Raw genomic sequence first — 22,336 nt, 5'->3', positions numbered from 1 at the left:
GAGCTTTTGTACATGCCAGCTTATATGCATATACTGAACTCTGGTCATGGCCATCTAAATATTAATTAATAATTAAATATGAATGCTGGCAAAAGACAAAAATAGGACAGGAGTTTTCTGCTGTCATTAAAAATAAAGTCTGAAATCATAGTATTCTGGTTAGCCCGGGAACTTCACAAAATTCTTACTGTAACATGTAAAGTTATACTGTGTCCTGGAGTAATCTGAAGTGGTTTGAGACTGCCTCCTAAAAAGTGCCTGCCTAAATGCAATTTGAACAATTTGACACCCAAGTCATACCACACATTTTGTGTCAATTGTAACAATGTAAAATCTTCAGTAAAGCTTGTCTGTGGGTCAGTTTGCAATTAGAAAAATGTATTTTTCTATTTCAGGTTTCTTACAGATTAACTGCCACAATGGATAAATACAAAGTAATTAAACTCCTTGGTGAAGGAGCGTTTGGAAAAGCTTTCTTAGTTGAAGCTAAAGATGACAACAGGCAGGTTGTAGTAAAAGAGGTTAAAACAGCAAAGGTGAGGCTGAAATCTGAAATAAGTCAATTTCTATTGGATTATATTCTAGTGTGAAAATTTTGGTAGATTTGAGATATGTAAATGTTCATTTTATACATCTTATAGTTTTTGTGAGGCAAGTAAATTGTTTAATGTTGCTAATAACAGAAATTCTTAAAGCCAGTTTGTGCTTTGTGTTTACAATAATTTCTCGGTTAACAGAGCTTATTAAAATGTCAATGAAATTCTCTCTAATTATATAATTATCCATGATGAAGATGATATGGAGCAGACTTGTTATGGTTAAATAAGGCTTAGAATCTTAGTTTTTAGCATCAATAGCACTCTATGGAGATGCAAGTGCAGGCCCACTTGGTACATTCCATGATCAATTGGTAAGATTTGGTAACTCAACATATGGAGAATTGAAAGCAAAGACTGTTGTCTGATATGGTCTACAACATGAAATGGAGAATGCCAGTATACTGCCTGGTGAATTGGGGAATGTATCCTCCACCAGACAAAATCTCAGCATTACACATCACCGAATAAAATGGCAAGTTAAAGAAAACCAAAAAGCTGATAAGGAGTTTATGACCTTCAACAACAGCTTGCAGTTGTATTGCCCCTGTAACACAGAAAATTATCCAAAGGTGCTCCAGAGGCATGAGGAAAAATGAATAGCAACCCATATAGGGATTCATAGCAGAGGTGATCAAAAGCTTGGTCAAAGGGGGTGAATTTCAGGGAGGCTTTTAAAAAAGAGAGGGAGATGTATTTAAGGTGCGTATTAGGGAGGGAATACCAGAACATGTGGTCCAGGTGGCTGAAAGTAAGGTTGCCATTGGTGAGGTAAAGGAAGCGGGATGCAAAGGCAAGAGTCAGGGGAACAGAGTTTGGGTCGGGGAAGTAACTTAGATAGGGAGGGGTGAGAGCATGGGAAGATTTAAACACAAGGATGAGAAGCATAAACATAGGCCATTGCTCTCTAATACGGTAGAATAATTTTGTGTATTTATATGGTATAAAATGATTCTGCACTGACTCCTTAAATAGAAAATATCAGTATTTCTTTAATTGAAAAGAAAATCCATTAGATTTTTGGCTACTGGAGTGGAAAGGTTACTTAAGGCTGGAACTTATCTCTGAGGGCATTCCATTCGTGGTGCAGGGGGCTGGGGGTGGGTGAAGTTAGGAACAGGAAACCCAAGTATGGTTTTCTGATCATCCTGCAATTTTTAGCTACAGAACATCTTGTAACTTTTTTTCTATGGGTTTCTTGCCTATAGCCAGCCTGATTGACAGCTTGACTGTTCAGTGGGAAAGCCTGCATGGCTGATCTGATTGTGACCTCAACTCCATGTCGTCCTGTCTACCCGTTGTACCTTTGATTCCCTTGTCAATCAAGAATCTATCTAACTCAGCCTTAAAAATATTCAAGGACCCTGCCTCTACTCCTCACTAAGGAACATAATTCCACAGACTAATGGCCCTCAGAAAAAAAATTCTCCGCATCTCCGTCTTAAATGGGAAACCCCTTTATTTTTAAACGGTGTCACCTAGTTTTATTCTCTCCCACAAGAGGAAGACATCCTCTCCAGTCCCCTCAGGATCTTATATGTTTCAATAAGATCACATCTCATCCTTCTAAGCTCCAATGGATACTGGCTCAACCTGTCCAACCTTTCATCATAAAATAAACTCTTCAACCTAGGAATGAGTCAAGTGAGCCTTCTCTGAACTGCTTCTAATGCTATTATATCCTTTCTCATGAGTAAGGAGACCAAAACTGTACACAGTCCTCCAGGTATGGTCTCACCAAAGTCTTGTAAAATTGTAGCAAAACACACCTACTTTATATTCCATTCCCCTTGCAATAAATAATAACATTCTATTTGTCTTCCTAATCACTTGCTACACCTGCATACTAACTTTTTGTGACTCATGTACCAGGACACCCAGATCCCTCTGTACCACCAAGTTCTGCAATCTCTCCATTTTAATAGGATACTGCTTTTCTATTCTTCCTGCCAAAGTGCAAGATACTCCATCTGTCAATTTTTGCCCACTCATTTAACCTATCTAAATCCCTTCATAGACCATATCCTCCTCACAATTTACTTTGCTTCCCAAATTCAAATCATCAGCATATTTAGCAACCATACATTTGATCCCTTTGTCTAAGCCATTCATGTAGGTTGTAAAAAGTTGAGGCCCGAGCACTGATTCCCACTAGTTACAGCTTACCAACCTGAAAATAAATCATTTATCCCTGCTGTCTGCTTCTTGTTAGCTACCCAGTCCTCTATCCGTAATAATATATGTTACCCCCTACACCATGAGCCTGACTTACTGAGTATTTCCAGCATTTTCTGTTTTTATTTCACTTATCTCATGGATTCAATCCTTTCTGCCTTTCCAATTGCAACTTTCCCATTGAACATAGAAACCCTGTCAACTGTGATTAAAAATAAAAACAGTATTACAATTAAGGCATGCAGCCTATTTAAAATATTTAAATAACCATCCTCCTGACAGCAGATTGGTCACCTGTCCCTTGTCTTGCCTCCGTTAATACTGAAAGTGGGTAGGTTTGAGGTAGGCTGGGTTCCCTTTCTGATTTTTTTGCTTTTTAACACCACACTTGAACAAAACCCACCCTTTTTCAGGAGTTAAAATTTTCTGCTTTTTATCTAATGTTCTGTCTGCATTGCTGATTCCCTTCTCATTAACTTTTATGATCGTTACTTTAAAAACAAAACTGGTCAAATTTAAAAAGAAAATCTTGTGGTTTGTACTGGTACATAGTTTAATTTTTTTGTTTGCTTAAGTGAAATAATCCCATGATCCAGCTCAGTTAAGCTCAAATCACAGGATTAATTTAGTTGAAATGGTTGTAACAAAACATATCAAATATGTTGTTCTGCAACTCATTATTCAAAGCTTTCTAACCCTAACCATCTGCCTTTCACTATGGATTTCCAATCGCTGTACCCCTCTATCCCTCACCAGGATGCCCTGTGAACCCTCCAATTCTTCCTTGAATGGAAGCCCAACCAGTCCCCATCCACCACCACCACCCTCCTTTTGGCCGCACTTGTGCTTATATTGAACAACTCCTTTGACTCCGCTCATTTCCTTCAAATGGGAACCCATTTTGGGATTAACTATGTCTGCCATTTTGTGAAATATGTGGAACATTCTTTGTTCCAGTCCTACACGGGGCTCCTCCTTCACTTCTTTTTCCAGTTCATTATTGATGCTAACAGTGCGGATTACTGCTTTGCCCTGAACTGGAAAATATATCAATTTCTCTTCCAATTTCCACTTCTACCTTGCCTTCAATTGATCCATCTCCGACTCTTCCCTTCCCATTCATCACTTCTCCATTTCCATTTCTGGGGATAAACCGCCAACCAATACCTACCATAAAACTAGTCTCTCACAACTACCTTGATTATTCTTTCTCCTGTGCTGCTGTAAGGGCTTTATTCCATTCTCCCAGTTCCTCTGTCATTGTTGCACCATTTCTGGTAATGCCATGTTCAACATCAGTCTTCCGACATGCTTTCCATTTTCCTAAACTGAGTAGTTCTTTCCACCAAGGTTAACAGGGACCTTGACCGTGTCCATCACTGTTGATACACTCCTGCTCTCACTCTTTCCTCTCCTTCCCAGAACCACAATAGGGTTCCCCTTGTCCTGACCTTCTATTGAATAATGGAAGCTAGTGGGGTGAAACATTCTCCATTATTTCTACCACCTCTAGGGCAATGTCACTACCAAACACATCTTTCCCTCCTTTCCCCCTTCAGCATTCCGAGGAGATGGTTCTCTCGGCAACACCATGATCCACTCTTTGATCGTCCCCAACACCTGCACCTTGCAAATGCAGAGACGCGTTACCCGACATTCACCATCCCCCTTCCCACTGTCCAGGACCTAAACACTCCTTCCAGGAGAAGCAGCATCGATTTGTACTTCTTCCAAGTTAATATAGTGTCTTTGCTGCTCCCAAAACAGTCTCCTCTATTTTGAGGAGACCAAACACAGAGCAGATTGGGTGGTCGCTTTGCTGAACATCTACATTCATTTTGCAAGCATGACCCCGAGCTTCCCATTTTAATTTTCCCTTCCAATCCCACTCCGACCTCTTTATCTTCAGCCTCCAGCACTGTTCCAGTGAAGCTGAAATGGAAGCTCAAGGAACAGCCCCATATCTTTCGATTGAGCACTTGACAGCCTTCCAGAGTCATTGAATTCAATAATATCAGATCATAATCACAGCTTCCATTTTTCCAGACAGTGGGTGCTGGTAATAATTATGCTGTTGGCATTTGCAACTTTTCTAGGCCCATATTTTATTTGTAATTACTATTTTATTATTTTATTTGTAATTATTTGTAATTTGTAATTAAGAAGGCAGATGGAATTTTGGCCTGTATTGCTAGCGGGTTGGAGTTTAAAAAAGGGAAGTCTTGTTACAACTGTACATGGTGTTGGTGAGGCCGCACCTGGAGGACTGTGTATAGTTTTGGTCCTCGTATTTAAGAAAGGATATACTGGCATTGGAGGTTGTTCAAAAGAGATTCACTAGGCTGATTCCTGGGATGAAGGGGTTGACTTATCAAGAACGGCTAAACAGGTTAGGCCTTTATTCATTAGAGTTTAAAAGAATGAGGGGTGATCTTATTGAAACATACAAGAGTCTGAGGGGGCTTGACAGAGTAGATGTTGAAAAAATGTTTCCACTAGTGGGGGAATCTCAAACTAGGGAACATAGTTACAGAATAAGGGGACAGTCATTTAAACTGAGATACAAAGGAATTTCTTCTCTCAGGGGGTAGTGAATATCTGGAATTCTCTACCCCAGAGAGATGTGGCTAGATCACTGAAAGTATTTAAAGAGGAGGTAGATAGATTTTTGAAATATCGTGGAGTTGAGGGCAATGAGGAGCTGGCATGAAAGATTAGTTGAGGCTTGGGGCAGATCAACCATGATCTTATTGAATGGTGGGGCAGGCTTGAGGGGCCGAATGGCCTACTCCTGCTCCTATTATGTTCTTAGTTACCCCGTTATCAGTCCCTTTGACTTGCCCCATCGTATTTTGGTCTCTTAACCACTCGTGCTGTCTATTCTATCACAGATATGCACTTTTATTCTTTCCCCCCTTTTCCCCTTTTCTGCCTCAGTGCTTGCTTAAAACCTGTTACCTCTCTAGTCTTTGCCAGTTCTGACGAAAGGCCAGCAACCTGAAACATCAACGCCATTTCTCTCTGCATAGATGCTGCCTAGCCTGTTGAGTATTATAACTCATTATTGACTTATATTTTTGTGCTTACTTTCAGATGCACCGGAAAGAAAAAGAAGCTTCCCTTAAAGAAGTGACATTTATGGAAAAAATGAAGCACCCCAACATTGTTACATTTTTGGATTCATTTGAAGGTCTTTAGTTGTCTGAAAGAAAAGACAAATACTGCAGATTTTAGTTGTCTGCTGATGTAATGTAGTAATACTCATGATATGAGCCTAAAAAGTCAATTTTTTAAAAAATCAGTCACGGGTTGTGGGCCAGCATTTATTGCCCGTCCCTAGTTGCCTTTGAGAATGTGGTGGTGAGCTGCCTTCTTGAACCATTGCAGTCCAGGTGGTGTAGGCACACCCACAGTGCTGTTAGGGAGGAAGTTCCAGGATTTTGACCAGCAACAGTGAAGGAACGGCGATATATTTCCAAGTCAGGATGGTGAGTGGCTTGGTGGGGAACTTCCAGGCGGTGCTGTCCCCATTTATCTGCTGCTCTCGTCCTTCTAGATGGTAGTGGTCATGGGTTTGTAAGGTGCTGCCTAAGGAGCCTTGGTGAATTCCTGCAGTGCACCTTGTAGATGGTACACACTGCTGCTGCTGTGTGTCGGTGATGGAGGGAGTGAATGTTTGTGGATGGGTGCCAATCAAGTGGGCTGCTTTGTCCTGGATGGTGTCAAGCTTCTTGAGTGTTGTTGGAGCACTCATCCAGGCAAGTGGGGAATATTCCATCACACTCCTGACTAGTGCCTTGTAGATGGTGGACAGGCTTTGGGGAGTCAGGAGGTGAGTTACTCGCCACAGGATTCCTAGCCTCCAATGTGCTCTTGTAGCCACAGTATTTATATGGCTAGCCCAGTTCAGTTTCTGGTCAATGATAACCCCCAGGATGTTGATAGTGGGGGATTCTGTGATGGTAATACCATTGGCATTAAGGGTCGATGGTTAGATTCTCTAATTGTGACCCATATTCCATCACTCTGTTCCTCAGAACATTTTTCAGTCCACTTAGCTCTGAGCCTCTAGTGAAGATCTGCCCAGCCATGAAATCTTGACAGAGCTAACATTCAGTACTATCCCTTCTCCCTTACCTTCCTCTACAGCAATAAAATGCTATTAGGAGGTAGGGTAACTCAGAACCCTTAAGGCATGTAAAAAGGTTATATTAAAACTACAGACTAATGGCCTCAACATTATTGAATTCACACATAATCTAGGCTGACCCTTCAGGGAGTGCTGCATTTTCAGAAGAAGGCCCAAACAGTTAAGTATTTTCACTTCCTTTGTAAAGACAGACCAGGAACAGCAGGATTGCTCCTTTGGTCAACACAAGTATTGGTCTCCCATGTCCTGTAATCCTGTCCCCTGCCATCCAACCCGCAACGCTCTCGGGGAACTTCCTTCAACACACCTACCTTCATATTGGTGGACAATCAATGACTGCCCAATTGTCTGAAGGACAACAGTCACTTTCTTCCAAACCCATGACTACTACCATATAGAAGGACAAGGACACCACGTGGAAGCTCCCCTCCAAGCCTCACACCATCCTGACTTGGAAATATTTCATTGTTACTTGACTGTTGCTGGGTCAAAATCCTGGAACTCCACTCCACCCCCCAACAGCACTGTGGGTGTACCTGCACCACATGGACTGTTGCGGTTCAAGAAGGCAGCTCACCACCACCTTCTCAAGGGCAATTAGGGATGGAGAATAAATGCTGGCCTAGCCAGTGGCATCCACATCCCATGAATGAATTAAAAAAAAAACCTCTTGCTGGCAACACATTAAAAAGGCCTGGGAGTTCAAAATAGCCTGGACACGTTTTCTGCTATAGCGGGTGGGTTTCTAACTCATCCTGCCCCCACTGCCTGCACAAAACTTTCCATGATCTGTGGCTGGAAAGGGTTTGTTCTATACTTTATTAAAATACACTTAGAAATGTACAAATAAAGGAGATATATTTGCTTATAGGATTCACATTTAAAAAAAGGACTTGGGAATGATTTACAAATGGAATTATTTTTTGCTCTCATTTTACAGAGGGGCAAAACCTGTATATAGTAATGGAGTATTGTGATGGTGGTGACATGATGCGCAGAATCAACATGCAGTATGGAGTTTGCTTTGCAGAGGAGCAGGTAAGAACTAAAAACAATATCTGTACTCATTAATTAGAAATTCTGGTAGAGTGGGAAAGTTGAAGTCCCCAGATTGTTATTGGGGTATGTGAGAGAGGGAGGAACTGCGTCTTACTTTGGAGTAAACCTGAACTTCTTCCCATGCATCCCATTTCTTTTTAGTTCATTCACAGGATGTGGGCATCGCTGGCTGGGCCAGCATTTATTGCCCATCCCTAATTGCCCTTGAGAAGGTGGTGGTGAACTGCCTTCTTGAACCACTGTAGACCCTGTGATGCAGATACACCCACAGTGCTGTTAGGGAGGGAGTTCCAGGAATTTGACCCAGCAACAGTAAAGGAATTGCGATATAATTCCAATTGATAGATTTTTGATTAACAATAATGTAAAGGGTTATGGGGATAGTGTAGGTAAAAGGCAGTGAAGTGTTCGATTGGCCATGATCGTATTGAATGGTGGAGAAGGCTCAACAGGCTTAGTGGCTTTCTCCTGTTCCTAAGTCAGGATGGTGAGTGGCTTGGAGGGGAACTTCCAGTTGTTGGTGTTCCCATGCATCTGCTGCCCTTGTCCTTCTAGATGGTAGCGGTCGTGGGTTTGGAAGATGCTGCCTAAGGAGCCTTGGTGAGTTTCTGCAGTGCACCTTGTAGATGGTACACACAGCTGCCATGTCCATCGGTGGTGGAGGGAGTGAATGTTTGTGGAAGGGGTGTCAATCAAGCAGGCTGCTTTGACCTGGATGGTGTCAAGCTTCTTGAGTATTGTTGGAGCTGCACTCATCCAGGCAAATGGACACTATTCCATCACACTCCTGACTTGTGCCTTGTAGATGGTGGACAGGCTTTGGGGAGTCAGGAGATGAGTTGCGCGTTGCACAATTCCTAGTCTCTGACCTGCTCTTGTAGCCACAGTATTTATATGGCTAGCCCAGTTCAATTTCTGGTAAATGGTAAGCCCCCAGGAAGTTGGTTGTGTTTGTTGGAGGTCAGTTATCTCAGCTCCAGGACATCACTGCAGGAGTTCCTCAGGGTAGTGTCCTAGGCCCAACCATCTTCAGCTGCTTCATCAATGACCTTCCATCATAAGGTCAGAAGTGGGGATGTTCGCTGATGATTGCACCATCCGCGACTCCTCAGATACTGAACCAGTCCATGTCCAAAGGTAGCAAGACCTGGACAATGTCCAGGCTTGGGCTGACAAGTGGCAAGTAACATTCGTGCCGCGCAAGTGTCAGGCAATGACCATCTCCAACAAGAGAGAATCCAACCATCGCCCCTTGATGTTCAGTGGCATTACCATCACTGAATGCTGGTAATGCCACTGAACATCAAGGGGCGATGGTTGGATTCTCTCTTGTTGGAGATGGTCATTGCCTGACACTTGCGCGGCACGAATGTTACTTGCCACTTGTCAGCCCAAGCCTGGATATTGTCCAGGTCTTGCTACGTTTGGACATGGACTGGTTCAGTATCTGAGGAGTCGCGGATAGTGCAGTCATCAGCGAACATCCCCACTTCTGACCTTATGATGGAAGGAAGGTCATTGATGAAGCAGCTGAAGATGGTTGGGCCTAGGACACTACCCTGAGGAACTCCTGCAGTGATGTCCTGGAGCTGAGATAACTGACCTCCAACAAACATAACCAACTTCCTGGGGTTCACCATTGACCAGAAACTGAACTGTACTAGCACTACATCCACAAACATTCACTCCCTGCACCACCGACATACAGTAGCAGCAGTGTGTACCATTTACAAGATGCACTGCAGGAATTCACCAAGGCTCCTTAGACAGCATCTTCCAAACCCATGACCACTACCACCTAGAAGGACAAGGATAGCAGATATGTGGGAACACCACCACCTGGAAGTTCCCTTCCAAGTCACTCACCCTCCTGACTTGGAAATATATTGCCATTCCTTCACTGTCGCTGGGTCAAAATCCTGGAACTCCCGCCCTAACAGCACTATGGGTGTACCTACACCACATGGACTGCAGAGGTTCAAGAAGGCAGCTCACCACCACCTTCTCAAGAGCAACTAGGGATGGGCAATAAATGCTGGCCCAGCCAGCGAAGCCCACATCCTGTGAATGAATAAAAAAAAACAGATGTTGATAGTGAGGGATTTAGCAATGATATTGCAATTGAATGTCAAAGAGGGATGGTTAGATTCTCTCTTGTTGGAGATGGTCATTGCCTGGCACTTGTGTGGCACGAATATTACTTGCCACTTGTCAGCCCAAGCCTGGATATTGTCCAGGTCTTGCTCCATTTGGACGTGGACTACTTCAGTATCTGAGGAGTTGCGTATGGTGCTGAACATTGCCCAATCATCAGCGAACACCCCCACTTCTGACCTTATGATGGAAGGAAGGTCATTAATGAAGCAGCTGATGATGATATGGCCTAGGGCACTACCCTGAGGAACTCCTGCAGTGATGTCTTGGAACTGAGATGATTGACCTCCAATCACAATAATCTTCCCGTGTGCTAGGTATGACTCCCATCAGCAGAGAGTTTTCCCCCAATTCCTATTGACTCCAGTTTTGCTGGGGCTCCTTGATGCCACACTCAGTCAAATGCTGCCTTGATATCAAGTGTCACTCTTACTCACCTCTGGAGTTCAGCTCTTTTTTCCATGTTTGAACCAAGGCTGAATGAGGTCAGAAGTTAAGTAACCCTGGCAGAACCCAATCTGAGCGTCAGTGAGCAGGTTATTGCTAAGCGAGTGCCACTTGATAGCACTATTGCTGACCCCTTCCATCACTTTACTGATGATGGTGCCTACTGGGCGCAATGGAGGCCTGCTGCATTGTTCTCTACCCCAAGTCTGGGCGAAGGCCATCAAACAAGGTCACCAATCCTGCATGGGAGGTGGTGGCAGCAGTGGTCAGTGCCAATGCCCTGAGAAAGAGGACAGCCACGCAGTGCTGAAAGAGGATGAAAGATCTCCTCCATTCCGCCAGGGTAAGCACCTCCCCATGCCCACGCAGAAGATGCAACACCTGCCCCTTCACTTCCTCTCTCCTCACCGTCCAAGGGCCCAAACACTCCTTTCAAGTGAAGCAGCATTTCACTTGCATTTCCCCTAACTTAGTCTACTGCATTCGTTGCTCCCAATGCGGTCTCCTCTACATTGGAGAGACCAAACGTAAACTGGGTGACCGCTTTGCAGAACACCTGCGGTCTGTCCGCAAGAAAGACCCAAACCTCCCTGTCGCTTGCCATTTTAACACTCCACCCTGCTCTCTTGCCCACATGTCTGTCCTTGGCTTGCTGCATTGTTCCAGTGAAGCCCAACGCAAACTGGAGGAACAGCACCTCATCTTCCGACTAGGCACTTTACAGCCTTCTGGGCTGAATATTGAATTCAACAACTTTAGATCTTGAACTCCCTCGTCCATCCCCACCCCCTTTCCGTTTCTTCCCCCTCCCTTTTGTTTTTTCCAATAATTTATATAGATTTTTCTTTTCCCACCTATTTCCATTATTTTTAAATCTATACCTGTAATGCCCTGTCAGTCTTTCCACCCCACCCCACCCGCACTAGAGCTGTACCTTGAGTGTCCTGCCATCCATTCTTAATTAGCACATTCTCTTAGATAATATCACCACCTTTAACATGTCTTTATTCCTTTGTCTGTGACATCTTTTGATTATCTGCTCCTATCACTGCTTGCTTGTCCCTACTACCACCATCCCCCCCAACTTCTCTCCCCCCACCCCACCCCCCCACCTTAAACCAGCTTATATTTCACCCCTCTTCTAACTTTACTCAGTTCTGCTGAAGGGTCATAAGGACTCGAAACGTCAACTCTTTTCTTCTCTGCCGATGCTGCCAGACCTGCTGAGTTTTTCCAGGTAATTCTGTTTTTGTTTTGGATTTCCAGCATCCGCAGTAGTTTTTTGTTTAAGTCACTCTTCTCATCACTCTCAACTCACACACTCACAAACCCATCACACATCCACAGGGATCTCACTCACTGCCAGTTCAAGGGACATCACCATTCACTGCCTCACACACACCTTCATCTGCCCTGCGGATCATGTCCTCATCCCATCCATAGCACCAGTCACCACCCACACACGCCAGGTATCCTTCCCAACCAGCCTGGCAGGCTTGCTGCTTATATTCTCTCCATCTGTTTTCATGCAGGACAAGTTGGCACACAACAAAAGGGAGAGGTTACAGACTGGCAGTGGAATGCTCAATAACAAGGTTCTCACAGACTTTGAAAATAGAGCCATCCAGCAGGCCGGTGATGATCTGGACCGTTCCTGTGCTGATGGTGAGGTCAGTGGTTCTCAACCAAGTGAGAATCCAGCAGTGCAAAATCCATCAGACAACCACGCTGTGAGTGAGTTCCCCTGTTCCGCAGTCCCTGCCATGCACTAATTGTCTCTCCTTGCTTTCACAGGCACATCTGGAAGCAGCTGAGTGGGTCCATGACCCAGGTCCTTGACTCAAGCCCTGAAAGATACCACGGAAGAAAAATCTGATGACACCTTAATTGAAGACCTGTCACAGTGCTTACCCACACCCTCCACCAGCGCAGAGACACACACCTTGTTGGCACCTAGTTCTAGAGTAGCCTCGGGGTCACAACCTGGTGAGCACATCTCACTGCCTGATCCACAGCAGGCGGAGGCAGAGACTTCCCAGGGTTCCGACACTCAGAGGACAGCTGGAGGCCAGAAATCTGTTGAGTCTGAGTCAGATGACGAGCCTCTGGACTCGGTCATACCTCAGTTGCTGGAACTGCAAAGGCAAGCTCGGGAACATCAGTACGGAATGTCTGCTGCACTCCTCAGATTGCAAGGAGGAGTTGGAGGAGTCCATCCATATTCAGTCTGAGGTGATAGCGCCAGCATGTCAATGCACCGAGGTCAACACTGGTTGGATGGTGGCTGCCATGGAGACCTTAGTCCAGGACATGGGCCTGCACAGCTGCACGGGCTGAACTCCATCGCTGACGCCATGGTTGGCCTCCAACAGTGTCAACGTGAAAGGGATTCGGGGAAGTGCGATCTCACTCCAGCTTCCCCTTCTCCTCAAGGAGTCAGCCAAGGGCCATCAGACACATAAGGAGGAGGATCAGCAACTCAACACCCCGGGGCCATCCACTCATGTGACTCCGGGAATGTCCGGCTGATCCAAATCCTCTCTTCCTGTGACCCCTGTAGTTCCAGCTCAACAGACTGGGGAGGGTACAGCTGGCCCACAGCAGGTCACCCAAAGAATGCTGTGGCCCTCCAGGTGTTGGCTGTCCAGAGGATGCCCGCCAAGATCATCACAGACAGGGTGTAGCAGTCAGCAGGCTGCCTCCACCTCCGCTGTGGATGTCGGGGGAGCACCAAGATGTAGCGGCTGTGTTAGGAAGGTTAAGGAGATGTTGTTGCACAGCCTGGGCATGGGTGTTAATCACTTGTACATAATGTTCACTATTGTAAATAAACTCCCAAGAATTTCTCCTTGCCTATGGCTCCTTGTTATGATGAGCAGTGTTTGCATCACTCAGATGTGAAACTTTAGTTCCTGTAAAAGATAAGGGCAGGTTTCTCAGTCCAAGGCCTCTTCCCTGTACTTTGTGCAAACTTCAGGCCAAAGTGATGGTCCGGCTTCACACTCACTGGACACGTTAGTGATGCCTGTACCTTGATGGTGCTTGTCATCGCAGTGCGACACCCTCTGGGGGCTGTATTGCGGTGTTCCACCGGATCTGTCGAGACACTGGAACCTCATTTTCAAAATGCCTATCATTTGCTCCGCCAATGTCCAGGTGGCAGCATAACCCTCGTTATACCGTCGCTCTGCTGCAGTTTGAGGCCTCCGCACTGGCGTCATCAGCCACATCCTCTGTGGGTAGTTCTTGTCTCCGAGGAGCCAATCCTGCTGAGACCTGCTGAGGATGTAGGAGTCGTGGACGTTCCCTGGGAATCGTGTGCAGACCTGTAGGATGTGTTTGTAGTGGTCGTGCACCAGCTGAACACCAGCAATTGGAAGCCCTTCCAGTTGATATAGTTGACTGCTTGTTGCCACAGATCTAAGCGCCACGTAAGTGATATCGATGGCACCTTGCACCTGTGGAAAAACAGAGATTTGCACAAATCCCAATGCTCTTGCTTTCTGGCTTCCCTGATCTCGGGTGAAATGCACAAAGTTGTGTGCCTTTGCGAAGATGGCCTCCTGTGTCCTCTTGGATACACTTCTACATGGAGGCTAGTGAGATCCTGCACAGGTCACCTGTGGAGCACTGGAAGGAGCCACTGGCGTAAAAATTGAGTGCCACAGTCACACTCACGGCCACTGGCCGTGGATGCCCTCCAGTTCCCTGTGGTGCCAAATCCTGCAGCAAGTGGCATATGTGATCGACCAGTTCCCTAGACGTGCACTTTTCGGTGACACTGGTTCTCAGTCATCTGCAGGAATGACAAAAGCCGCCTGTAGACCCTGGGTCTAGCCAAGTGCCTATGAGCGACTGCACAGTGGATCTTCAGCTGCATGCACAGCAGGCCCTGCTACCCCTTCATCTTGAGGGAGGTGCTCCTCCCTTTGCTGAGCCAGACGCCTCTCCCGCACTCTTCTTCTCTGCTCCCTGTAAGCCATGAGGCATACCGCTAAATCAAAAGGCATCATGATCCTGATGTTCTCCTCCTGCAGGATTAAAGAGAGAGACGCGTGGGTTAGCATGTGCCCTAAGAACCTCTCTTGGTTAAGTCTGAAGGCCCCTTCACACATGCAGGAGAGTGCTGGCCGCCACTTGGATGGCCATTGTGTGGTGCGGTTCATGGCTGAGTGAAACCCCACCCACCTCCGCCCCACTCCAATTGACCGATTGGCGGCAGCTTTGACCACTGGACTATAAGCTATGCTCTCAGCTCAGGCACAGGCATTCTCCTAACCCACACTGCAAGGCTGCACTGTTAGCTTGAACCATAATAAATACTGGTCCAAATCCTAAAAAAGACATTGCAAGGGGCAGTGAGCACCTCCACCACTGACTGCACCATGCCCACCTTTCGCAAGGGGATTGTACAACTTGCCCAGTCGGCCAATTGCTCTGCTGCCCTCTAAAATGCACATTAATTTGCAGTCTGTGCCCGAGGAGTGAAAAGTTCTGGAGCATTTGGTGACAGTTTCATGCTTTTGATTTGCTTGAGTGGGCAGAAAAGCTTCAGAGGCCCGACCTCAAGCATGTCAATGGAGCTGCAGCTGAACAGTCTCAATTGTGGAAGAATGCTGACAGGCTTGTTGACAGGCTTTTCCAAGTGTGTAGCCGTTTCCCTCACCACCCTCCCCACAACCCCCTGGCATGTGCTTGTGTACTTCCTTCAGTCTGTGCTGCCTCGCCCTCTAACCACCCCCCGCAACCCTGCCGTGACCTGCACTGGAGCCCTTGCCCCAGCATTGCATTGAAAGCGAGCTGGGGAAAAGCGAATTGCCTGTGCCCCCAACAAAGGTGTGGCGCCTCTTCCTTGACATCCTACGGGCGATGCTGGTGAGCACTGTGCGAGGTTGTGTGTACTCACCTCCGAGTTCTCCTCGAAGTTCAGGCCTCCAGGTGCATGCCTTTTAAAGGCAGTCGGGAAACACGCTGTTCTGAAGTCAAGCTGACGTGGGCGGTAAATTGGACGTGGAGGGATGATTCCGGCGAGCAGGGCTTACAATGAGAGGCTAAAGTATTGAAATTAGGTTCCCAATGTGCGGCGGCGGGAAACGCAACCCGCCATTGACGGGTGGAGTGGACGACCACAAGCTGGTTTCACAATGGCGTAAAACTGATTTTTGACCTGCTCGTTCTATTGCCCCCCCTGCCCATCAGGATGCCCGATGCCAACGGGACCAGATGATTCCACCCTTGAATGGGGGTCAACATTGATGGCCAATGATAGCTGAAAGACTTCTACTCTGCTATTTTAACGGCAGATTATGGATTGTGGCTTTTGGAGCTAGTTTATTTTTATTCCCTATGATTTCTCCCTTGATCTTTCCATCTTTAAATTTTTTAAAATGCTGTGCTGAGCTCCACCTGATATAAATTGGACTTAAGAGCAGGGGTAGGCCATTCGGCCCTTCAAAGCCTACTCCATCATTCAATAAGATCATGACTGATCTGGTTGTGGTCTCATCTCCACTTTCCTGTCTGCACCTCATAACCCTTGACTCTGTCAAAATCTATCTAATTCAGCCTTGAATAAATTTAAAAATCCACCCACCACTGGGGAAGCAAAGTCCAAGCTCTAATGACCCTCAGAGAAAAAAAAACTCTCCTCATCTGTTTTATTCTTAAACTGTGTCCCCTAGTTCTGGTTTCCTCCACAAGAGGAAACATCCTCCCGGTATCCACCATATCCAGTCCTCTTAAGATCTTAAATGTTTCAATAAGATCACCTCTTATTCTTCTAAAGGTGTTTGATAAGTTGCCACATCAAAGGTTCCTACACAAGGTAAGAGCACATGGTGTTGAGGTAACATATTAGCATGGATAAAGGATTGGAAAACTAATGCAAAGCAGACAGTCAGGAATTCACCAAGGCTCCTTCAACAGCACCTTCCAAACCCATTACCACTACCATCTAGAAGGTCAAGGGCAGCAGATGGATGGGAACACCACCACCTGGAAGTTCCCCTCCAAGTCACACACCATCCTGACTTGGAAATATATTGCCATTCCTTCATTGTCACTGGTCAAAATCCTGGAACTCCCTCCCTAACAGCACTGTGGGTGTACACTGCAGCGGCTCAAGAAGGCAGCTCACCACCGCCTTCTCAAGGGCAACTAAGGATGGGCAATAAATGCTGGCAATTAAAAGGCCTATTAAGGCCATTAAAAAGGTAATTGAAATAAATTTTTCACGGCCCATCCAAACTTACAGTTGGCGGGCGGGCGAAAAGACCAAGCGGCCTTTGCATTTTTTAGGAAACCTCATCCACGGGCGGGATGAGGTTTCCAACAGCTATTAAAAATTAAACAAAAATGAAAACATTTCATTAATAACATGTCCCTGCTCATATGACAGAGTCACATGAGAGGACATGTTTTATAACATTTTTAAAATCTTTATTTTTAATATTTTAGGCTGTTCATCTTTCTCAGGCAGCTCTGTGCCTCAGGGAGCTTTTCCAGCGCGCACCCACACACATGCGTGAAGTTTGCGCTCGCCCTCCTACCTCTCCCCACACAAGCAGCACTGCCGCTCGCGTTTCACACTGGGTGGGCCTTAATGTCCCGTCAGCGTGAAATCACGGTCTGGCCCTGATCGCACCCGCACCTTCCCCCACCAATCCTCCCCTATGTGATTCATGTACCAGGATACTCAGGTCTCTCTGTACCATTGAGCTCTGCAATCTGACTCCATTTAAATAGTATACTGTTTTTCTATTCTTCCTGCCAAAATGGACAAGTTCACATTGTTCAAGAAGTTCACAAGTTCAAGAATTGGGCAAGAGGCTGCAGCCAGTGAAAGTCGAGGCTGGGGGTGATCAGTTGGGAGTAGATGAGGGCGGGCTTTCTATGACAATTGGGGAGGCTGTGCCTACAAGAAGTTCTGAGAAAGGCAAGTTTAAAAAGTTTGCCTTGGCCTCCCATGTCATGATTCTGCTGCCAGGCACAAAGAGTGTCGTACTTTCCCTGACTTGAAGTGAAGGTTATTTTGCTGTGCCCAAGGCCTGTGACTTTTGAATGTTAAGTATGGTCCTGCCTGCGGGAGCCCCACAGACGCTGTCATAAAAACTACGGTGACTGGGAGCTACATTTTTCAAATTTTAACCCCTCACACGCCACTCTCCCTGGGCTACAATGGTTAAAATCTTGACCATTAGTTTTCATACTTAATTGTTTTTGTGGTCAAAAATACATGACTGACATTCCTTTTTTCTTAAGGTCTTGGACTGGTTTGTGCAAATCTGCTTAGGGCTGAAGCACATTCATGACAGGCAGATCCTGCACAGAGATATCAAAACACAGGTAAATGTTATTACAGGCATGTAATAAAAATCAGATGTGTTTAATCCTTTTGGAATTATGGCAGAATTTTTGTGTTGTTTTAGAGAACATTTTACACTCAAAATATTTTATGATCCTAAATATTGATATATCAAAACTATTTAATTAGATAATGTCTGCTTAAAAGGCTCAGGTACTGAATCATTCCCAGTGGTTCTGAACTATTACTGTTACACTGCTCCCATTTGGTCTGAAGTTGATTAAATTACAGGCAAGCATGATGAGATTATCTAACTTTAATAGATGTCAATACTTTAAGTGAACACCATTACAGGTGATACTATTCTGTGCCTCTCTAGCCATATGACTAAATTATGAGAGTTTTCCGAAGATTCTAAATTCTCGCCTCTGCCAATCAGAGTCCACTTGTCAACCAATCAGCACTCTTTTCTCATGCAGTATAAATTGCTCCCTTTACATTTGGTATTCTTGTGAATTGTCCAGATGAGTGCAAGACAAAAAGCTTTGACAGAATGTCTTTTTTCAGCAATACTCATGTTCTAACTTTGTGTGAACTCCTGCATATTCTGGTCACCACCCATTGTCTCTTCTTTTGTGAATGGCTTATGGCCCCTTTATACTGATTTAATACTAAATTCTTTTGTTCATATCCACTGTGTCCTGCTCGCTGTTATTGAAGCCCGAATTTTCTGTCATTTTGTGTTTCTCCACTACTTTGATTTCTTTATTTGCTGGTTTCCTTTGGCCCATAGATTTACATATTTGGTTAAAATATTGTATAATGTGTACTTTACACTGAGAGGGTGCTTCCAGGCACATAAATTAACATTCAGATAATTGTGCATATTTTGAGAGAAGTGCACATGGAGTTCAGGTTAGAGGATAGAATTGAGCAGGCAGTTAGGCAGTTCTTTTACATAAACTGCGGCTGGTTGCTAGCTGTGACGTTTTATAGGCCTTTTGCTCCTTTCTTTGTTTCTCAACTTTTTAGCACCTTTCTTTATGACATTTTGATGATTTAATTTACTTTCCCTCCTTGCACATTTTTCTTGCATTTCACTTCCTCATGCTGTGTAAACTGACCTCCTTGCCAATGCAATTAATCACCAGTAAGCCTGCAAGAGCAAGGGACTGTAAGTCTGACTTTTCACTCTTCCTTTTGGTAGAATGTTTAACCTCTGTTCAATGCCTCTTTGCTGTGGCCTGGCTACACCACTTCATGGAATTCCAGTGAACTGAACTGCAGTTTATGTTCCTTTCTTTATCCTAATATGTATGAATTACATTGGCTCGTATATAAAGATACGTTATGAATTCTTGTTAAATAATTTTATAGATGCCTGCAGAATTTTATATCTAGAATTAAACAATAGTTCTGAACATTGAAAGCGTTAATGACGAGGGCTGTGGGAATTTAAGTTGTGTTCAGCATTGTGAATAAAATAAAATATATTTTTATCCATAGAACATTTTTCTTTGTCATAAAGGAGTGATTGTAAAACTTGGAGACTTTGGAATAGCACGCATGTTGAACAAGTAAGTTTCCACTAACTGAAACTGTTATAGCAGCACCTTTAAAAAATTTAAATTAAAAGTTTTCTTATGCAAGTTACCTGATAGAAAGGGTACATTATTAACTGAGCTGTTACCAGGAAGGAGGGACTTCTGTTGTGAGCAGAGTTTGGAAAAGTTAGGATTACTCCTTGAAAAAGAAAAGATATAAGAGATGACCCAGTAGAGGTTTTCAGGATATGTGAGGTTTTGATATGCTAGTAGAAAGAAAAAAAAACCTATTCCCTCTGGTGAGTGGATCAATAAGCAGAGGTTATCATTGGCAAAAGATCGAAAGAGAGATGAGAAATTTTTTCACTCAGTGTTGTCAGGATCTGGAACATGATGTGAAAAGGTGGTAGAAGTTGATTCCGTAAATAATTTTACAGTACCAATACTTTAAAATAAGGAACTTAATAGGGTTACGGGCAAAAAGCAGGAGTGCAAGACTGTGCATTAAAGCTCTTTCGCAGATGCAGCACAGGAATGAGGCACCAAATGGCCTCCTTCTGTGCTGTAATTTTGTGACGACCAACTGCAAAAGTGCACCATATCTCATATGGTTTTGAATTTTCATCTTTGGCTTTTTGTCTTGCAGAGACAATGTTTAAGGTTTAAAAGTCAATCTTCATTGTGTGTCTTGCCTCCTGAAATTTATACAGGATCATCACCATGCCTTCACTTTATTGAATGGCGGAAAATATTAAAAGCTAAGCAAGATTTGTAAAAATCATATTAACAATTATTTATACCTTATATTAATCTAATATCTTGTTTCTATATAAGTTAGTATACTAATTTAAAACAACATTGAACTACAATTGTCACTTTTTTTTCTTTATTCTTTTATGGAATGTGGGTGTTGCTGGCAAGGCCAGCATTTGTTGCCCATCCCTAATTGCCCTTGAACTTAGTGCCTTGCTAGGCCATTTCAGAGGGCAGCTAAGAGTCAACCATATTGCTGTGGGCCTGGAGTCACATGTAGGCCAGACCAAGTAAGGATGGCAGATTTCCTTCCCTAAAGGTGAACCGGGTGGGTTTTTACAACAGTCGATGATAATTCCACAGGGCAGAATTTTTAGGTTGGTGTGCGGCAAGCACCCCAACCTGATTGGATGCAAAATTGCTCATGATATTTCACTTGCCGAGTGTCAGAAGTGCACCCGCCGACAATTAAGAGGACAATTAAAGTTGTTAAGGTTCCAATTGCCCCCGAATTTTCGTGGTCCGTCCAAACTTACGGTTGACAGATGGGTGAATCTGCCAGGTGGACTTTGCATTTTTGATGAAACCTCATCCAAGGGCGGGATGAGGCTTCCGGTATTAAATTAAGAAAATATATGGGCAGAATTTTCATCATGTATATGTTCAGGTGACTGCTTCTGAGGCGTGGACATTTTTTTCGGGATTTTAAAATCTTTATTTAATTGTTTTGAAGTCTTCAGCTCCCTGAGGCAGCTCTCTGCCTTCAGGGAGCTTTCATTCAGCGCTCGCCAGTGCTTACGTCAGCGCCCGCCCTCCTGCCCCCCACCCTGGCAGCACCGAGCATTTCAGCGCATGCTTCACGCCGGCTGTTAATTGGCCAGCCAGCGTGAAATCGCGGTCGGGGTCTGATCGTGGGTGGTGATCAGTTCCCCAGCTGCTCCCGGGCCCGCCGATCGCGCCTGCACACTCACCTAAAAATCCTGCCCATGGTCACCATTACTGAGAATCACTTTCAATTCCAGATTTATTAATTGAATTTAAATTCATGGTGGGGGTTCAATCCATGTCCCCATGTATTAGCCTGGGCCTCTGGATTTCAAGTCCAGTGACATTACCACAATGTCCCCACCTCTCTTTAAATTCCTTTTTACAGCCACATGGAATAACATAGGATTTGTTGTTTTACTTAAATCAGTCATTTTACAAGAGTAGATTTTTAGCTGGCCATGAACCTAGCACTGCGAATGAAATCCCCTTTATAGAAATGCCCTATTTTCATTTCCATCGTAGGGGGAAAATTTGCCCCTTTTAAGTCTGGCTGAACTTCCGGAATGAATTGGCGGAATTTAACACCCACACCAACCCCCTCCCCGCCCCCCACCGCCACCAAACATGGCAGGTTTGGAGGTGGGGAGGGTATTTGAATGAACGGGAGGCTGCAGAGAGGGGAATCCTGAAGCCTTTCCGGCTCTTCCCCACCCCCTCCGATTAAGCTGTAGGCGGGAAGAGTGGAGGGTAGCCTTCTGGCTTGGACGCCAATTGGGGCCCTACTGGGGCCTTACTTGAGTGGGAGGGCAGACACTGCCCAGGGAAGTGCCTGATTACCTCAGACCTCGGAACAGCATCAAGCCACTTAGAGTCACTTAAGGGCTTCATCCCGCCAGCCAGCAGTGGACTCGACATCTGGAAAGGACACCTAGCAAACCCTCTCACGTTTGCCAGTGGCCTACTGGGGTTTCGGTAGGGTGGGGGGTTCCCTCGTTGGGACTCTGCATCGGGAAGAGGTGGCCATGCAGGAAGCCACCCCTGTCCTTGCTGACAACTTCCCACACTGCCCCCCCGCTCCCCACCTCCCACCTCACCCCCCCCCCCCCCCCCCCCCCCCCCCCCCCCACCAACCCCACCGCACTCTGTCCTGGCCTCCTCACGACTCCCACCCTCCCCACACTCACCTCTGTCTGGGGATCCATGGCCAATCCTTCCTGCAGGCCTAAGTGTAATACTGGCAGTGGTCACTGCTCCTGGTGGCACTGCCAATATTGGAAATGCCAGCCTCTGAGTGGCCAGCAGCACACGGGGGCAGGATTTCTGCCCTACTGGGGCCTTACTTGAGTGGGAGGGCGGACACTGCCCAGGGAAGTGCCTGATTACCTCA

At 45.3% G+C, this 22,336-nt stretch overlaps 1 protein-coding gene across 1 annotated transcript in view; it reads left to right on the top strand.

Annotated features, from left to right (window-relative positions):
- The window catches only part of nek5 (NIMA related kinase 5), a 63,080-nt gene that overhangs the window by 5,183 nt on the left and 35,561 nt on the right, over positions 1-22,336 (top strand). The window contains exons 2-6 of the mRNA XM_078545240.1: positions 396-536; positions 5,865-5,961; positions 7,862-7,959; positions 17,842-17,925; positions 19,391-19,461. Of these exons, the coding sequence (XP_078401366.1) occupies positions 396-536; positions 5,865-5,961; positions 7,862-7,959; positions 17,842-17,925; positions 19,391-19,461 (491 nt within the window). The remainder of the gene's footprint in view (positions 1-395; positions 537-5,864; positions 5,962-7,861; positions 7,960-17,841; positions 17,926-19,390; positions 19,462-22,336) is intronic.

This window comes from Cetorhinus maximus, chromosome 7 (assembly GCF_964194155.1).
Source record: "Cetorhinus maximus chromosome 7, sCetMax3.hap1.1, whole genome shotgun sequence".
Classification (NCBI taxonomy): Eukaryota; Metazoa; Chordata; class Chondrichthyes; order Lamniformes; family Cetorhinidae; genus Cetorhinus; species Cetorhinus maximus.
The sequence above is the reverse complement of the archived record's forward strand: the minus strand, read 5'-3'. Positions and strand labels throughout refer to the sequence as shown.